A 20,319-nucleotide genomic window follows, 5' to 3' on the forward strand; every position below is an offset into this window, starting at 1 on the left:
CTACAGCCATGGCATGCTGAACATGAAGCATTTATTTATGTGAGCAACACATTAACACGTGGCAAAGTTATACACTAAATTGATGTAGAAATATATTTCCCCCCACCTCTCCACACACCTGTCAACTGAACCAGGGGAAGAACTCTCAGTTAATTAAAAAATCAATTGAAGAAAATAAAACAGATAGGAAGTGTTTTAGTAATTTTCTTTTGTGCATTCTTCAAATGGTAAGGAAACATCAAATAAAATAATAAATACAGAGAATATTAACATACCTTTCCTTACATATTCAGATGTTTCTTTTAAGGGAAATTAGGTTTCAGTCCAAATATTGATGAAAAACAGCTACAGCATTCCACACACTGAAACAAGCTTGTTTCCTTTCTGGAGTGTCCCTCACAAGAGATACTCAAGAACCACCTGTATTTCATACTGTGCAATGTGCTCTAGGATGATCCTGCTTGAGCAGGAACCAGGTAACCCCAGTGGTGGTCCCTTCCAACCTTTACCCCTCTGTGATTTTGTGTTTCAGTCATTACCTGCCCAGCCATAGTCTAAGATAGAACTTTCAGTCTGTAACCTAAACTGGACACTGTTTTTTCTCTCAAGTTAAAGTATTAAAGTGCATAACAGCAGCTGTATCTTAACTGCTCACATAGATTGTGTTCCATTTTCTTAACAAAAATAGTTCTCTGTGAAGACTTTGAGTACTCTATCACCAGTACATCTCCTGATATAGAGTATGTGTGGACTACTTCTGGTGCAGATGTTTTGGATTTGTTCTAGCCTACAAATAAAAGACATTTTTTATACATGTAGGGAACTATGCTTCATATGATTGTTTACATATATACAAAATAAATTTAACTTTGCTGTCATTTGGGACTCAGGCCCATCTGAGGAGTCTGCAGAACTCATCTAGTTTCCACTAAAGCTTGAAACGCACCAGACAAATACCTCTAGACAAATATCAGGGATATTATTTTCTTTTTAGCAAAAAAGTAGATTAGTAACTGTACAGTAGGTAAAAAGCACTCCTTAAAAAAAATACAGACATTACACAAAAGGCTGTAGTAAAGTGCCTAGCAAGAATATAAAGGACAGGAGAATCAGTGTATGCAGACAAACAACATTGCATCCTTGCTACCCTGACTTCTTCACAAATTCTCCTGCATGCATTGTAACACTGACAATGGTCAGTATGTCAAAAAGAGAATTTTCATTTTGTTATAGAAAGTATTAGAGAGTTTAAAGCCAAGAGTACAGTCATATCATCAGAAATTATACTTTGGAGCATGATTGCCTCGATTTTGTCCATACTCTACACAGTGAGAACTGCCAGGAACCCTCAAAGCCTGCTGACAGTGCTCTTCATGGAGACACAGCTCATGCCATAGCTACATCCAGAGAGCAGATGTAGCTACAGCCCCCTGGCTCAGACCTGCTCAGTGTTTACATCTGAGCTACCATCCTTTCCCTTTCTCCTCCCTTCATCAGTGTCTGTTTCCCATGCCTCCATCAGTTTTCTGTGAGGGGGACAGCCTCTGGCTGCAACAAAACTGCAGATTATTCAGGGCTATTGTGCTTTCCAAGTGTGACTTCTGAGACATGGAGAAGCCAGGCATTTCTTGATCCCTTATCCCTGTCCTTTCTCTACATGGATCCCCAGCCTTACTGAGAGATCTCAGAGCCCTGGACACAGAGAAACCAACATTAGAGAGATCCATTTCCATGATGTGTTTTGCTTGGGGAGGAAATCTTTTGTCTTTACATAAAAATATGGTGCAAGACACACTGAAGCTGAATTTCAACTTTCTACTCGGTATTTTTAAATGCATGCTCCATGACAAGCCACCCTGTGACTAACTGCATAAAAAACAAGACTCTACAGATAGAGAACCTGAAGTGTTAAAAAATATATTTTCCCTCTCCCCCTTATCCCTTGACAAGTTCGCCTTTAAACAAACACGAATATGAGGTAAGCTGACAGAACAACACTGAATAAAGAGCTGCAAAAAATCTTTTGGTAACTAGATCTCTGCAGGCATAATGTAAACTGTATGCTACCTTCATGCTAGTTTAAAAAAGGTGTTCTACATCAAGGGATCCACACTCTGGCACTTCTGGCAATAAACAGATGTTTTCAGGCTGGTAAAATTTTTAGATTTAAAAGAAAAAAAGTAAAATAAATACATTTTCCCTCACTAGAGAAAAAAAAAAGCCACATTTTGCTACACCAGCTATCACCTAAGTTGCAAACCCAAGAAAGACAAATTTTGAAGTTACCTGCTGGTAGGAGAGTTAATGATAGTATCTTTTGCTTTCAGAATTATATCACTTAGTCTTGCTGCCAGTTTCCTAAACAAATGACTGGCATCTTTACACTGTGAACCAACCCACTAAGTAGTTCAGGTTTGATAATAGAAGTACTTGCCTGTTTCAACCAAACTCAGCATAGTCTGAGGTTTTCACCTTTCTTTTTTTGACTTGTCTTTTTATCTAGCCCCTTAGAAAGCATAACTAAGTTCCTCCTAAAGTTGTTTTCAGAATAGAAATTTGCACTTAAATGTAAACACTGATACCATAAATGTAGTGTATACAAAAGGCACAAGACAATTAGATTTGTGTTGCTGAAACTTCCTTGACTTTGAAAGCAAAAAATGCCTCTTTTATTCTAGTCAGTAAACTCTGATCCTAAGAAAGCTGCTAGCTCCTAACTTAATTAAATGGGTTTTCCTATGTGCAGCAGCTTGGCTTTTTGGTATTGTAATCAAAAGTCCATTGTCCTGTAAATGCAAATATCATAACTAATAACAGTAAGTCACCTTGACTGCACATGGTATTCATCACGTTATGCAGTAAGAAAGGCAGTGTCTTGAGGAAAAAGTGAAAAAAAAATCTGAGACAAATATTGATTAATAGGAAATTAGGAGCTTGAAGGACAGTGGCCCTCAGTAACTAACACAGGTTGATAAAAAGCCTTTTGGATCAAAGTTCAGGGCCAACATTTGCTTCCCAAAGGGGTAAGAGCTCCAAATGGGACAATAAAATCCCATTTCATAGGACTATTCTGTGAAGCTGCCACCAAAATCCCCAGCTGGCCGGTTTCATTTCCATATTACCCCCCTGAACACAGGCTTTTCATTGCATCACTGAGCAGGGGCCCACTGTACCATTCAATTAACCAAAGGATTTTTTTCCCTCTCAACTTTTCCAACTATCTGTAGTGCAGATCTTTGGGAAAATAGAGCTTTTACAATAATGTTTTCCAAAAAATGTTCCAAAAACAGTCAGACACTTCACTTAGGTCTTCTTCAAAAATTGCTTATCAAGGGCTCAAAAGAAAATACAGTCCACCAAGCCACTAAACTATTCCTAATCAACACTGGCTGTTCTCCCAATTCATAAAGCCAGTAGTGCAGAAATTTGATTTTAAAGTCAACTACTTAGAACAATTTGAATGAAAAGGTGAATTTTCAAAACCAAGCCAAGAACATGAACTGATAGTAAGGAGGTCACATTTTTCTTGTGCTGAATACCAAAGTAAAACCAGCCATTGAATTTTTACAATTGTAAACGCAGGCTCTTCTTTTGTACCACTTTCTAGTACTCAATCATCCTTCACCATTCAAACCCAATAATTTTAAGTTGAAACATCTTTTATATGGTTCAGAAGTAACATGTTTAGTTTTGTGTTTCAAGCAGTGACATGGAGACAGCTAATCATCTGTCAGTTTGTTTTCTGAGCACATCCATAGAGGAGCAGACAGGAGCAGCTGGCCAACAGGGCTGGACTTGGAAGAATGCATCTTCCTTCCAACAACAGCTTGTTCTTAAACTGGAACAGAATATTAATCACAAAACACATTATTAGAATCAAAGAATACTTAAAAATGATGTTATTGTAACAAGTTTCATCAACTTGAAGGGGAAAGTGACTAATAGCAGAATAAAAATCCCAGCCTGAAGAGGAACCCAGTAATACTGTTCACAGGTATGTTATTTATCTACTTCAGGATGACAGTGATAAGTACTGACTACACAGCAAGCAGGCCACCAGTTTATAAAATGAGACGAGCTATTTTTACTTCCAGATACCAACATAATTAAAAAATAATTCTCTATTACATTAGTGTAAACTACATCTGGCACTTTCGGTAATCAGTCCTCTGCTGAAATATGAAGGATTATAGGATACAGGATATTGAACAGATCCTTCAGTGGGACAGAAATTCTAATTCTAACACATTGGCAGGGGCTGCAGGCTGTATTTTTCATATCTAAGATGAAATTACTTGGTTTTTGTGGTGACTTCAGCAGCTCTATTAAAACTATTCTATTCAATCCCTAGGAACAAATATAATTCCTATATTGACAATAATGTAATGAAGTTAAATGTGAAGTAGATAAAAGAAGTTTTTATATACAGGCTCTTATTCCAGCAACTGTATGTGGCATATATGCAGACAGTAATCTATCTTTTTTGTTAATTCTCCAGAAAGTTTGAACTGCCACATAGAAATATCTCAGAGTACAGGTACAACCAATCTGGTGCTTATGCTCATGCCAGAGAATTACCAGTTCCTGCTACCCTTCTGAAAGTGCATGAATCCAAGTGAGGCAAAACCAACTTCCAGGAGCCCCTTTATGTGACTTTAGACTTACTCTTTGGAACATAACCTCCTCTGAAAGTAGTCTCTCTTTAAAAAGCCATGTTCCAAAATGGACACCTCCAAAAAGAAAAAAACAACACCAAACAAAACCCCCAAACCCCACAGAGTGAAGGAATCTGACTGCAAACACAACTCTTTCTCAGACTGGACTAAAAGAAGAAAATAATTTAAAAAGAGCACAAGATGTTTATCAAGCTAAACTGATGGGAAAATCCACCCACTTTTAACATATTTAGAACAGTCACAGACTATGTTTGATATTCAGAGTAATCTGAATGACAAAATTCCAATAAAATGTACACACTCTTCAAAGAAAAATTAAAGTTTAAAAGCTATTACTTAAGTAAATAAAGTCTTAGAACTTCAGAAAGTAGAACTCCAACCTGATAAAACTAGTTGCAATTCATGGTATTTCTGTAACAATCCAAGGATCTGTTTCTTTAAAGTCTGTCTCCAATATTTTACTCTTGATTAGTGATAACATGTAAGACATTAAATCAACTGAAAGTGAGCAATTTAGTCTTTTCCAGAAGCTATTGTTTTGTTGAAAGAACGGATGGATTAAACAGTGCAGAAATGCAATGTTTTACATTTTGAACAAAGGGTTAGAAATGAGGGGTTTATATTCTATTAAAATACCATCCAGAGAGCAGTGAAAATTGCAGACACTGTCTGAGTTTTCTTCACTCATCTCTTTAACTCTGTTCATCTGACACCCACATTTTCAACACCTCTAACACTTCACATCATCATCAAGTTTGCAGATGTACCTATATCTGGAACTGTGTCTTCATCACTGAACACAAAACCAGAATGTAAGGGCCAAGAGGTTTTGCAATTTCTCTCATGAACCAAACTGAACTTTTGGGAACTTTTTGGTACAAGCTATGGGTCCATCTGTTGCTATCTGCACACTTACTAGTTTTATAATCTGCCTTGACAGTGCAACACCATTCCTAATGGGTCTAGTAACAATCACTGCAGTTCCCTGATGACTTTCCATGCCTGTCATTTCTTCCATGAGGGACCATGAGCAACCTCACTGCCATGACAGCATGTCCAAGAGTCACACCACACATAAATGAAGGACTTTCACTTGAGATGCTTTTTCGGGATGACTGAAAAGGTGCTTCCAACAGCAGGGAAGAAATGACCTTGCTGGAACAGCTCCTCCACATCAATTATTTGGTATGCAAAAATTCTTAGGGTTGGAGTCAAACTTTTTATACAGTTTTAAGTACAAAATAATTTAATTCCATAAGTTTTGGTGGAGTTAGCTATATTCAAGTACTAGAGTGAATGTGATGATTGTGTTCATTCTCCACAACCCAGGGTGAATGTCAGCTCCTGTTATGTACCTAACAGAATTTACTGCTGCTTCTCAAGTTGTGTTGCAAGATATTAATGCAAGAAAATATCAGCTGTGTTTTTACTATTAAATAGGATGCAGTTCAGTCAGTACCTGACTCAGAGCAAGACACTAATAGCTTATATATTAGACTAAATCCTTTTTGCTTCATCATTTGATAGACTTTTACCTGTTTTAGCAGACAAAGCTATGATCCTTGCATGCAGTCTTAAGAACCAGCCTAATTTTCAAACCTAGTGTTACAAATATTGGCTGAACAGCTTGAATACTCACAATTTTCCGTATCTTTCTAAATAAAGGGAATAATAATAATAATAATAATAATAATAATAATAATAATAATAATAATAATAATAATAATAATAATAATAATATTTTATTGGACTATTACCTAAAAAGCAATGAGTATTAAGATCAAACTAATTTGCAAACATTACACATCAAGAAATAGGAGTTTAAAGTTTTAGTTTAAAACTATGAATTCATGTGCTACTACATGTGGTAAAAAATTTTAATTGAATAAAACAGGAAGTATTTTAGTAATTTTCTTTTGTGCATTCTTCAAATGGTAAGGAATCATCAAATAAAATAATAAATACAGGAAATATTAACATACCTTTCCTTACGTATTCAGATGCTTCTTTTAAGGGAAATTAGGTTTCATTTTCCATGGTTAATGCAGGATTGCTCATACCTCAAAAGACAAAAAATAGTATTCCCACAGGAAAAGGTCTCATTTCAAGATTTCATAATTTCAGCAAATTTATTTCATTTCATTATTTCAGCAAATAATACAAGCATGTATTAACAATCATTTTAATGTCATTACTCTATTACCAAGTCAAGTCCTGCCCCATATCTATTATATAGCTTGTCACTAGCTGCAAATAGGTGTCACCTCTTTTATAAGAAAGTTGTTGTCAAAGGTGCTATCAGGCCTATATTAAAAAATAATTAGCACCTACTGGTAACAGTGTTCTAATGTCCCTTGGTCAGGTTTAAGTGGGAAAGGCACAGCAGCTTTACACATGGAACTTCCTACTAGCTTATATTGTTAAAAAAGCTTCATAAATTATGGTTCATGAATACAAACCATGTGACTGTGGCCATTATTACAATATATCCTCCAAAAGAGTTTACACAACACAAATCACTGCAGCATAAGTCAACTCCTTACCAACTTTGCCCTTGTCAGCCTTTGCAGCAGTTTCTGGCCAAGATGGTGCATCTGTAAGTAGGTGGCTCTGGGAATCACGCAAGGGCTTTGCAGGAAACAGATGGTTCTCACTGTAGCACCAATAAAAAGAACATTAGTGAATTGCAGTAATTTTTCATCTTTTTACTACACATTACAAACAGTTTGTCATACACAGTATTTTCCTTACCTCACCTTGCTGATGTATCACTACTTTTTTATCATTATATACATTACACTGTGGTTGTCACAAGTGCAAGCACAATCTAAAAAGCACAGGGATTTTTAATTTGACAGATATTTTATATTAATACATGTACTTCAGCCCCAAATGCAATCTTACCTATATTCTTCTTCACTACAACAAACCTGACATGATAAATAGTGGAGAGAACATCTCCAAAATCTCTTTCCTAACGTAAGCTACAGAATGCTGGGGTAAGATAAAACATCAAGCTGAAATGTCATATAATTCTTTTATGAATAAAAGATTGTCAGTATGATTCCATTATCATTTCTTAGCCTCATATTCACTATACTTATCAAACATTTCAAAAAGGATGCAATATGAATTTATTCAAAGGAGAATATGCATACTTTTCACACTTTAAGGAAGTCATGTCCATTAAGGATAAGAATTAATAAAACATGTTCTATTATCAGTAGAAACAACACTTAATATTCAGCTTCCCGTGCTTTGGCCCAAGTGCCATTAGGGATGATTCCCTTATATGGAGCAGCTTTCACCAGACAAGAAAAAGCAGGCATCCCTCAAAAGCCATGCAAGGCAATGGATTTGTATCACAGGCAGTGTGAATAACCATATGTATGTATGCATAAAGAATACTGCTGATACTGATTGTTAGGCAGGTGTGAAAAATTCAGGTCCTGGGATGTCACTGAGCAGAGAAAAAGCACATCAGGGGAAAAATTCACCCCGCCTCATTTCCATAAATTTAAATATAAATCTGAGGATTACCTGATTTACAGCTTAACTGTTAAAATATGACTTGGATTTATTAAAAGGATACTCTTCATTTGCTTATCACTTTAAAGTATATTATGAAATGGGTAACAAAAGCAGATTACCTTTTGGATGTTGAATTAAGTCCACCAGGTGTGGAAGCTTGCTCAGGATCCTGATTAACAAGGCAAGTTGGAAAGGAGCAACCATCCCCTAAACTGAAAAATTCAAATTGGTGTACAAAAAACTCTCAACTTTGAAGAAGTTTATTTATTTATTACTATATATTATTTCAAAAAGCTAACCATTCCCCAAATGCTTTGGATCCTGATCATTTAACAGTTTAAATAAATTAAGCATTAGGAGCAGCATACCTTGAAAACACAGGCAGCAACCAGTATTTCTTCTCATCACCAAACACCTGCCGTAGGTTTTTGCTGAAGCCCAGGCTAAAGCCATTCTTATCTGTTCTGTGACGAAATATGGGAGCTCTGAAGACCTCTTAAAAGAAAAAGATTAATTAGACCTCTTTGCAAGTTACTCCCCAGCAGTATTTAGGCAATTGCACTGCCATTCATCCAAGAGGAAATACTGCCCAAATGACTGAGAAAGGGAGTGAGAGCACTCTTGGAAGCCAAAGTCAATGAGTGCTACACAGGCACTGTGTGTGTGGAACAAGTCCAGTGGCTGAGAAGGGTGGAAGTCCCTTTCACCCTCCTCCCTCATCAAGGCAAGGAAGAGTGAGGAACTCAGTTTTTAAGCAGGCATGCTAAGTTTATATGAATATTTCAGTCTGTGAATATACCACAGACAGTGTTCAAGAAAGAAAAAACCTAAACAAAGGGATTCTTACAGAAAAAGTAATGAAAAAGGAGAAAAAGTTAACCTATTTTAGTAGTAAGACTAGCTTTACACACACACTGGGGTATGAAAATACTGTGTGTTTTTACCACTGCATAAAGAAACGTCTTTGCTCATAGACCCAGATTATTCCCCCTGGCCATCCAACCTAAATTTCTGGAGAAGAGAGCTAAATATAGCTTCAAGTGTTGCAAAGTGCCTGAAGCAGAAAATTCATTCACTTTTCACCAAGTGACTGATAGCCATTTAATTCCCTTAATTGGCTACACATAGCAGGCAAGCTCTGTCCTGATGTCCTGACAGTACAGCTCCACAAACCATGTCAGAACCATGCTGAGACTGTCCTTCTGCAGTCAAACCTTAGCCAAGAACTGCTGGAAATGACCTTCCACATGTAGTGTGCATTAATTACAATGGGCTTTAAAGAAGGGGGAAGGGAAAATGGGGGCATCCTTTTAGATGCCCATATTAGGCTAGGAAAAGAACTCTCAGGAGGATTTAAGCACAGTCACACTTAAAGCTATCATGGCTTCATTACCAAATTACTGCCTTTTTAAGGCTTCACGTATTGAGCAATTTCCTAAACTAAAATTGGAAGAAACACCCAGATCTTTTTGAGTAACTTAAGTATGCAGGAAACATGTTATATCACCAGTATGGCATTCCATTTGTTTTGAAAACACAAAATGTTGAATTTGAAGTGTAATGTGTTATGATTACCTCTGAACAAATTTTTTGCACTAAAATTAAAAGACCAGTTTATAAACAGAACACTAATTTATTTCCATTCAAATAAACATCTTTAATAAAACTTTACTTATACCTAGGTAGAAATTAATACCAGCAAAAAATTGTTGAAAGTCAATGATTTGTTAGAATACTGAAGAAACTCAAAAATCCTACAGGAAATCTTGAAGAAACAAGCTTTCTTCCATTGATACAGATATCTATTTTCAAAGTTTTCCATTAATCACCAAAATCATCATTAACAAATCTGAAAACAGGAAAAACCAGGTCAATTCATTAGCCTACTTTAAATCAGCTTACATCAGCAGGAAAGCATTTAGAGATTTAGACATTTTAAGGACTATATTGCAAATTGGCATTATTTCAGTCCAGCATGCAGTAGAGAACAGGCACTGAAGTCTTCTGGACTTTATTTATTAAGTTTTACATGTGTATTCAAGCATTACATGTGCAAGCATGTAGTAGTCCATCTAACATTTATTAGGAATTTATCTTGATTTTATTTAATTTTTTTTAATTTATTCAATTTCTGTTAACAAACTGTGGGTGGAAAGCAGTGTAAGGATAATGTTAAGTTTACTAATAAACTTGGCCTTTTGGGGCAAGAAAAAAAATCAAAATTTCCATGGAACAGAAGAACTTGGGAGTCCTCTAACCAAGATGCAAGGAACCAGTGCAGAATTTCCCACTTCCTCCATTACACCCATGCATATAAGATACATTTATTATTTCTTTTTTGCTGTCAAACACAGAAACATTAAATCTACTTACCTAATGTAGATTTATTCTTGCTAACAAGCCAACAGTGATACCCAAAGAGAGAAGACAAACTGACAGAAAACATAGCTGCAGCAAAGAATAAAAACATGATGTGGAACTTGGCTTGAGTATCAGGAAGGCCATTCTGAAAATTAAAAAAAAAAACCATTAGAATTGGGGAAATAGCTATTTCATTTGATTATTAATAATCCCCCATTCAGCCAAATCAAATTCAGCACACAGACAAATACACTACACAACAAGAATATCAATAAATGCATTATATACCTTCTGTGTACAGACAACCATGCAATTAGGTTGGTGACAGCATCTAAGTTAAAGGAACAGGCCCTTTCTTGGGAAATGATAAATACTGAGAAGCAAGAATCTGAAATTCAGATCTGAACTTTGAATTGTCTTTTAGAGAAGAATGATTTGAAAAAAATGAAGGCTATAATTGCATATATAGGCTATACTTTGGTACATGACATTAGGAGATACTAGCTTACAATGCAATGCCTTGGAATCACAGAATGCCTTGGCTTGGAAGGGATCTTAACAATCATTTAGTTCCCAATGCCCCACATTGGACAGGGGCACCTTCAGCTGGACCAGGCTCCTCAAAGCCTCATCCAAGCTGGTCTGGAACACTTCCAGGAATAAGGAATCAATAACTCCTCTGGGCAACCTGTTCCAGTGCCTCACCACCCTCACAGTAAAGAATTTCTTTGTAATACCTAATCAATATCTGCCCTCTTTCAGCTTAAAGCCATTTCTCCTGGTCCTATCACTACATGTCCTTGTAAAAATGTCTCTCTTTAGCTTTTCTGTAGGTCCCCTTAGGATCTTAGATTTCTTGCACTGCAGTAACTCCACACACTTAAAGACAGCATGTAAATCAGAGTACTTACTGTCCAAAACTTGATAAAATACTGCAAATCTGTTGCAGCAATGAAAAGGCAATACAGTAGTGAGTAAGCCAAGAAGAGAAGAAAAAATTTGTAATTGGAGAATCCTACACAGTTGTTCACCCTGATAAAAACAAACATATAAACATCTAAGAATGAAATGTCATCAAAGTTTTCTTTGCTTTCATCCAGTTTAAATGAAACTTATTTACTCCAAAAACATTTATACCAGCATGTAAACCAAGTTTTACTTGCTATCTCTACTGCCTAAAGCTACTGGAAAGGATTAACCTTCAATTTGCAAATTAGTGCAGTAACCCAAATTAAAACACCACCACCACAAAAAAAAAAAAAGCCCAAACAACTTTACCAGGTAACACTGCTTTCAACAGTTTACTGAAATGAATTTTTCACTTATGGTATGAAACTTTTTCTCAGCACATCTGATGTAAATGTGATTGCAGTTAACTTTTTTGTTTTTAGTTTGCAGGTAAGTACCCATGTTATACCATTAGGCATACTGTATATCAACAGGGACAGTAACAAGCCAGGAACTGAAAGTTGACTGAATTTTGTGAGAGTAAAAGCAGTCTCATTTAATCCAGATCTTCCTTCATTAATCATACTAGATACTTAAAACTCCTCATACTATAAAACTTCTTAATAAGGATTCTCAAACATAAGAGCATTCACAGGAGATTCCTAAAAATACTTATATTTACATGAAATGAGAGCAATGGAGAAATGCTACACTGGAATAGAAAACATTCTATAGCAGTGGCAACATGATATGGAATAAGACATTAGAAACACATCTAAACGTTAAAATAAATCTCATTTTATTATTTTCACTTATGGGCTTTAAGATCACCTGCCTCCCATTTGCAAAGATTTTTATACATGATAATGAGCAACTAGTATACAATATGATGATGAGGGTGCTTTTAGTACCATAGTAGCTTCCCATTAGAAACAACATACTAAGTATTAGGAATTTTAGAGCTCTATTAAACATAAATTGATATTACACCCACCAAATGAAAAAATATTGGAGCACTCCCCATGGGCAGTTTATTGGTAAACTGCTTCCTCTTTTATTTGGTTGCATTGAGAAGCTAATCAAAATTATCTTTGCACTAACCTTGACATAATCTTCATATGAGTTTAAAAAAACCTAACTGATACTGTCAATTCAATTGGCTGCCAAAAAGATCAGCCAATTAAGTGAAGACTATATCCATAAAGATACTTGTGCATGGATAAATAATTCTTTAAAAAAAAAAAAAAAAGGTGTGGCGAGGCTCAACTTTAGCTTCCAGAAGTGCAGGACAAGTTACCACAATTGTTCTCTTCTTTAGGGAGATGGTGATGCTAATGGCAGAAGACATGCTAATCAGATAAGGGTAAAGTCTTAAAATAAGAAAGAAATTTTCACTGTACCTTACTGTTACCCATTCTCAGGATGGGTAGCAAGTTGGGTCAGTTTGTTCTATGTTTTGTTTAGAGAAAACATAACATCTTGGCTAAATATTAAATTTTGCATTTTCATTTAAAGATGCAGCACTAGCTAAGCATTCATATTAACTACAGTTAAGCAGTCACAATAGATTGTTCTAATTAAAGAAAAAGTAGATATATTTGTAAGCTCCTCATTATTCTTATTGAAAACTAAACATAAAATTCTCCACAGTGAAGTGGGCTTTTTCATTATATATGTAAAAGTAAGCAATTCCATGATAAACTGCAAGCAATTCAGGTTCAAGTTTTCTATGATAATCCTACTTTCCTTTCAGGATACTTATTTTTGAACTGTTATTACTTAAGACACTGTTTGATGTGAGAAAAGAAATATCAAGTGAAATGTTATTCCCCAAAGATGAAATTTCTTGTATCAAAGATAGATTTCTTTGTAACTGTTGTTTTGCAGAATGGCATGTGGCACACGTGTCAAAATAAACTTGCATAAATTATTATTCTCCCTTCAAATCTGACAAGGCCCCAGACTGCAGAGGTCGTACTGGAAAAGAATATTCTTCATCAGAACACAGAAGAGAAGGCAAACAGCAAGGTTTCATAATTGTACTGTTTGAGCATGTAGCATCAAACCTCAAACCTCAAGAACAGTGGTTAGATTTGAAGTCTAACAGTTCTGAGAAAGAGTGAAACTGATAAATATACCAACAACCAGCTGGTATAGTAATGGTTTGCTATTGCAGTGAAACATTCATAGAGTCAGAACAGTCCAGAGTAACAATTTGGATTACAGCAATCATTTTAAATGCTCCATTTTCAAGTACAAAAAAGAAAATATATCATTCCTGTCTGAGGGGCTAGTTTACTGAAAATGCCAGGCAAAGAAATAATTTACAAGGCACTGAAGGTGATGCAATTCAGCTAGCAAAAAAATCACAGAATCCAGGAGATGCTAACTATTTGGATCACTCAAAAGATAAAGGAGAGATGTTTTGAATTATTCCTAAGGTATTCCTAAATGCACCTTGTTAGTACTAAGAGTGTTATACACAAACAATATTTTTGGTGATGTCTCAAGCCATTGGATTCCCACCTGCAGGTCCATCTGAGGAGCAGCAGCAGTAGAAATCCCCAATGCATCACTTAAACCTTTCAGAGTAGTTAGTGGGCAGTTAGCATTAAATGTTTCTGTTTATCACAGCGCTTCTATTAGCGCAGCAGTGACAGCCAAAATAAAGCCTCCCAGAGAGCAGAGGACAGCTGACTTGGGGCTAGGACATGACAACCTCTCATTACCTCTGCCTTCCAATAGGTTATTTTTACCCATCCTCTCTCCAGAAATCCTTCTCCTGGCAGAATATTAAAATTAAATTAGAGAGACAGCTCTCATTGCTCTTTTCCTGCTCTCCGTAAGCATCATGTGAGTTCTTTCCCCCTTCCTTCCCACCCAACTTGCTCCCACCAAAAAATGGCAACATGAAAAGCAAAGCAGAACCTAATGATGTTCAGAGAGGCTAAAGCCCATCCTTTATACTGAACTGCACCCTTACTTTTGTTGGCAAGATAGCCATATATTTCCCTAAGAACCTTTGAACATGGGTCTTTACAGGAAACCATAAAGCTTGATCAGCACCTCTGCAGTATTTCAAAACTCTTTCTTCTCTTCCACATAGTTCTTTTTTTTAGGGTGAGCAAGGAACTGTGAACATCTGCTCAAATTAGGAAAAAACACACAATACCTCTTTTTCTAATGCATTTCTGTTAGTTGGAGTACAAAAGGAACACCTCTCCATCAAGAAGCATTACACATCTTTCAATTACCTTCTCTATTTTTATTTTTATTTTTTGCACCTATTGCTCATTAGATTAAAACCAATGAGCAGTGTAAATACTCTCTCAAACTGGGTATGTTTGTGTTGTTAGATTAAGAAGAGTGCAAACATGTATAGTAAGCAAATAGTACTGAGAGGAAAACAGAATTTTTCTAGAAGTTTCTGCCTTGTGAAATAACATTCACTGTCCATTTACACAAAACCTAAGTACTGTTTATAATCTGCTATTTGATACAATGGATTTTTATTTTGAAATTTACATGGAGGACATTTTCATGTAAATGTCTTAAGACATTTTTATAAATGTATTAAGACATTTAAATAATCCCAAAGACACCACAGAGCTTATAAGAAGTGTTTATAATACTGAATAATAATAGTCATATTGAGACTTTTCACTGGTATTTTGTCAGGAATAGCCTGGCAACTGCTTACTGTTTTTCTTAGTTTTCAACAAGGTAGCTATTAAAAACCTGAAAAAAGGAAAGTGTTGTTCTAAGACATTTGTTCCACATTCAAGGGTTTTACCTGTTTGCTTTGTTGTGGCCTTGTCTGTCGTTTTTGTTTGTGGGTTTTTTAAAGAAGCACACTACTATTACTGAACAACCTCAATTTTCACATGCTGATTATCCCTACAGCACAAAAACTACCCTACACTGCTAACTATTTCTTTCAATTGTATCTACCATGTAGATGCAAAGTAAGATGAGATGCTTAAAATCAAATTACATTATGGCAGATGCTACAGTCAGGACCAAGAGAAACAGGGGGACCCCAGCACCCCTTCCTGCCCCAGGACAGAGCCTCCTCTGTCCTAGAATTTGGTATAAGAAAGTGTCAAAACAACTGCTTAGAACCATCTACCATTCAGTTTGTCCAACACAGGGGATTCTTCTTTTCTGATCATTTTATATGGTGAAGAACTGCCATGTAACACTCAATCCTCTAAACTTGGACCTTACTAAGCATTTATCTTTAATTATTTCTGTGAGATACACCTGCCAAACTGACATAAAACTAATTACACATCCTTCTATCCACTGGTTCCAAGGGCTGCTAAGAAAAGAGAGGAGAACAAAACCACTGTGTGGGCTGACACGGCAGCAAAATGAGGGAGGCAGAGGGGAGAAAGAATCAAAGAAAACAAAGAACCCATAAAACTGAAAGTGCTAACCTGGTGTTTCCAGCAAGCCCACCCCAGCTGGAAGTCCTGGGAGCTTTGGTAAAAGGAACTAGGCACAGCCTTGCCCTTTAGTTTTAAACCTAGGGTAGCACTTCACCCTTCAATGCAACTAAAGCACATTTACATTCAAACTCAATGAAGAAAAGATGCAATTCTTAAAAGAAGCTCTCACTGATCAGAAGTCTACTTCATCCATACTTCTAAAAAACATAAAAAGGTACCTAACTCAAAGGTCCAAGCAAAATGATATTTGAACTTCCTTCTGTATGTCACAACTAGGAAAAGAAGACACACAGTAAACAACTCCAACAGTTCTGCAAGAGCAGTAACCTCACACACACATCTAACTCTAGGAATGCTGAAGCATCATCATCATCATGGCAGGCCCCATAAAAGTGTATTTTATCAAATCAGAACATAAGAAAAGAAAACCAATAGTACACTCACCAAGGGCAGTGATGATCCATTTTCAAAATGCATCTTTAAAAAGCCCCAGCAGAATTCCAAGCATCATCAAAAGAAAAAAAAAAAAGTCAGAAACAAAGTTACATGCAGATTTAAATTATTTACCTACAGATTAGGAATTATCTATATTTACTATGTGTTATGTAATCTATTTAATAAATACATCTATTTAAATTCACATAATACAGTTTACCCACAAGAGAACTGCAGAAATGGCAGATAAGCCAAACAGAAAACATTTGACACGTGAAGAACTTATGATTTAAGAAAATGCAATCTATAGGATTTGGCCAACTTTAGCATTTGGTCCTCAATCTGAATAGGATTTTTAACTACTGTTTATTTTCTGTCAGAGCCTTAGAAATTGGGCTAATTGAATTACTATGTAGTGATACATCTAAATATATTTCCAAGAACATGGACTGCTTTTTTAGAAATAAATACATTTTTCTATGCAAACATAAAGGATTTCCAAGAGATTACCTTATATGAAAAATCCCAAACACTTTTGCAATTAATCACTCTCCATCAATAAAATGTCAACAAGAAAATCAGATATGATTGAAATGAGCAAATTTTGGTAAGGTAAGGACAAAATAAAGGTATTCTTCAAAATATGTTAACTAATTGCACTCTGCAAATTTCACTCACATTTTGTGGATAAAAGGCACCTCTTTTCTTCACTAGAAGCACACATGACTATGTTCCTATCTCACACTGCAACCACCATTCCAAACAACACAACCAAGATGCTCTTCCTGCCTCAACTCTGCCTCTCTTTCAGTGCCTTGCTGCTTTCCTGGACTAAGCAATGTCTTCTCCCCCTCACCATTGTTGCTGTAGCTGAAGAATATTTGGAACAGCCTTAAACCTAAGCATAAACCTCCCTTGGAAGAAATGTCTCCTCTCAAAGTTAGAAATATAAAGCAGAGGGGCCAGAGTGAAGAAACACAGAGACATCCAAACTAACTGGAGAAGGGTCAGAGAGAACAGCCAAAAGAAAGATTAAATTAGAAGGCAATCAGACTTCTGGAGAGTTTGGATATGAACTTCCTTTTGCAGGAGACAAACAAGAACTTAATTTTATGGCTTTAGTTAGAAGTGGGAAAATTCTTAGCTGTTTCTTTCTTTAAACAAAAGTAACCTGCAAGTTATCCAGTAAAAAATAGGATTTTAAGTGTATTACCTCAGGTAAGATGTAAGTGACATCATGATTAGATTGAGATGGGTAGTGATGCTTATTCAGATTCTAACAAAAGAAGTACATCTTTTTAATCAGCTATTTTTGGTTACATTCTTAAGGAAAATTCTTTATTAATATTTATAATTTTTAACCATTATGTAAAGAATGTGTAAGACCATGTAATCTATGGCATCAAGGGAGTCATGAAATGAATCAGACTAAGCTACAGACTTCCTTGGAAATAAGTAAATGAAAACAAAATCTAAAAAAAGAAAATCTAAGGGGGGAAAAGTGTATCTGCCAAAATATTAAGCCTGAAAAATCTACTCATAAAAAAGAAAAGCTTCTATGCTAAAAAAAAACCAAACTGATTAATTCAGAAAATCACTTATTTAGGGATATTCTTACTTGTCGCACACTGAACAGTGATGGCAGCGATCTGGTTTTACAAGATGGCATCTGTCACAGTATCTGATTGCTAAAGAAAAAAGTTCCAAGATTAGATTTCAATGTAAATTTACACATTTTGATCTCTGAATTCTGTGCAAAAGTGAATACTATCAGCCAGCCCAGCAGAACCCCCAGGAAAGCCTTTCAGCATGATCAGAAGCAGTTGCAAATACCAAAGCATTCTTGCAATGCTGAATCTATCAGACTGAACCCAAAAAGCTTCGTTTTTGCCATCTCTGCTAATCATACTAATCTATTTTTTTTTTCCCAAGCCTGCAAAAACTCTGCAAAACAACCAACCAACACGAAACCCACGAAACCCTCACTAGACTGGAAAAATGTCAAATACCTTTCAACAATATAGCTCTTTTATAGCTATTATTCTAACAGCTTTAATTTATTATGTGGGATTCTCTCTTTGATTTGCTTAGCTAGGCAGCATTCAAAAACTGCCAATATGAGTAGGGCATCTTAGTAGATTAACTTTTAGTTTGGAAGATCTTTTGTTCTTGCAACTGAATGACCAACAAGTAAAACAGTAACAGTTTCTTACTGTGATCTATTTAGCTAAGTATGACATGCAGACAGTGATTCTGTTTTTATTATTTTTTAACCTATAATAAAAGAAATGTACATAGTTAATGAATGCTACATCCTCTTCTGCAGCTTGTTGGTAGCACAAGCTATTTGTCAATATCAATTGAAAATAAAAGCAAGGCACTGTCAATCCACTTTAAAATCCGAAACTGTACGCTGCAATTTACTTCCCAACAATCTTTATACACTGAATAAATGTTGCTAAATTAAAGTTCTGGAACCACTCTGTTATTTTATGGAATATGGAAAACACTTCCCTTCAATCCAAACCCTTGAAAATTCTTTGTTAATTAGTTTCAGTAGTCCATCAAGACCCCTGCCTTTGTTAGTGTCCTGAACAGCTATTTACCTCCAGACATTGTCCGTGTATAGATAGGAAGATCCTTGGCTGCTCGTCTTAATACTTCTTGCTGGGATTCACCTCTAGGCTCCCTCTCTAGGGACTCCTTGTCTGAATATGATAGATGGAACTGGAATAATTTTTAAAATCAAAGAAATATTAGAAAATTGCAAGTTAAATATGTAACTCTAGATGTGTAAAGAGGAATAAATATTCATTATATAAAGATGGATTAGCAACATGTACAGGGTATTACAGCAAATAACCCAGTGTTCCCACGGCAGCTAATTCATTTTATGGCAGCTGAAGACAAAATTAAAAACACTTCTGATTTGGTATAGAGGCAATGCTGAATGCTTCCAGAAGTATTAAGCAACATTCTTCAAGAGAAAGATCAAGAGCTTATCATTCCTCAGAAATTCCTCAATTTACTTCTGTAATGCCAAATATTAACTAGTGAATATAATGTAGGGATGTCAGTGTTTAACTAAAGGAAAATACTCTACTAGTAATAGCAGAAAAGACAGCTTTATTTCTCTCCTGGTGTCTGGCATTTTCCCTTTTATTCTTTGTCACTGCTGTTTTCTTCATGCAGGTGTTAGGATGTGTTTTTAGTTTCGAGACTGGCTGAGAGAAGGAAGAGATGGGTCTTGTATAGTAAAATAACCATATCTTGAATATCTGCCTGAATAAAATGGCAGCTTCTGTCACTGCCCAAAACAATAACAAACATGGCTCTAGAAAGTGCTGAAAAGGTAAAAATTACTGAAAGAGATGCTTAGTATACATGAAATACTACAAATTTCTTAAACACCAAAGTCCTCTGCAACACAGCAAGATAGCCAGTTTTGTCACTGTAGCTTCTAGAAACAGGCAGAAGTCTTTGGCATCTCTATCAGAGAAAGAGCATACAAAATCACCTTTGAAAAGAAGTCCACATTTGGCAGGAAGAGCTGTCTCTATCCTGTGCCAGAAAAAGAAGCTCTCTGCATAGTATTTATGTTTACAGGAAGGCTAGTCATTACAATAATATTGATTTTTTGTTCCTAAAAAAAAAGTGATGCATGCAAAAATAAGAGAGCAGACAGAAACATGCAGTTAGGAGCCTATTCTCACTTCCATGGAGAAGGCACCACTCCACCCTTCCTGACAAAGCCCACAGACTCCCAGCTGAAGCTGGATATTCACTGTTTAACTTGAGTTTCTCAGGCCACCATTTTTTTCCCCTTGCAAGAACACTCTTACCAACATTTGAGTTGATTTATATTGGGATACATAAGATTTCTCACTACAGAAACTTAGTTTAGAATACTTTTTTTC

The 20,319-nt window shown here is 35.9% G+C and overlaps 1 protein-coding gene across 4 annotated transcripts in view; it reads right to left on the minus strand.

Moving 5' to 3' along the window:
- Positions 1-14: 14 nt before the first annotated feature.
- Positions 15-20,319, minus strand: part of ZDHHC2 (zDHHC palmitoyltransferase 2) — a 35,498-nt gene continuing 15,193 nt past the window's right edge. For all 4 annotated transcript variants that reach the window (XM_054632865.2, XM_077177489.1, XM_054632866.2 and 1 more), the window contains 10 exons: positions 19,009-19,129; positions 18,021-18,090; positions 16,412-16,444; positions 11,480-11,600; positions 10,581-10,713; positions 8,576-8,702; positions 8,327-8,419; positions 7,220-7,329; positions 6,659-6,736; positions 15-3,838 (listed from right to left, as the gene is read on the minus strand). In XM_054632865.2, coding sequence (XP_054488840.1) covers positions 6,696-6,736; positions 7,220-7,329; positions 8,327-8,419; positions 8,576-8,702; positions 10,581-10,713; positions 11,480-11,600; positions 16,412-16,444; positions 18,021-18,090; positions 19,009-19,129 — 849 coding nt within the window. In that variant the 3' untranslated portion in view covers positions 15-3,838; positions 6,659-6,695. The remainder of the gene's footprint in view (positions 3,839-6,658; positions 6,737-7,219; positions 7,330-8,326; positions 8,420-8,575; positions 8,703-10,580; positions 10,714-11,479; positions 11,601-16,411; positions 16,445-18,020; positions 18,091-19,008; positions 19,130-20,319) is intronic.

Source organism: Agelaius phoeniceus, chromosome 4 (genome assembly GCF_051311805.1).
Source record: "Agelaius phoeniceus isolate bAgePho1 chromosome 4, bAgePho1.hap1, whole genome shotgun sequence".
In the NCBI taxonomy this organism is placed as follows: domain Eukaryota; kingdom Metazoa; phylum Chordata; class Aves; order Passeriformes; family Icteridae; genus Agelaius; species Agelaius phoeniceus.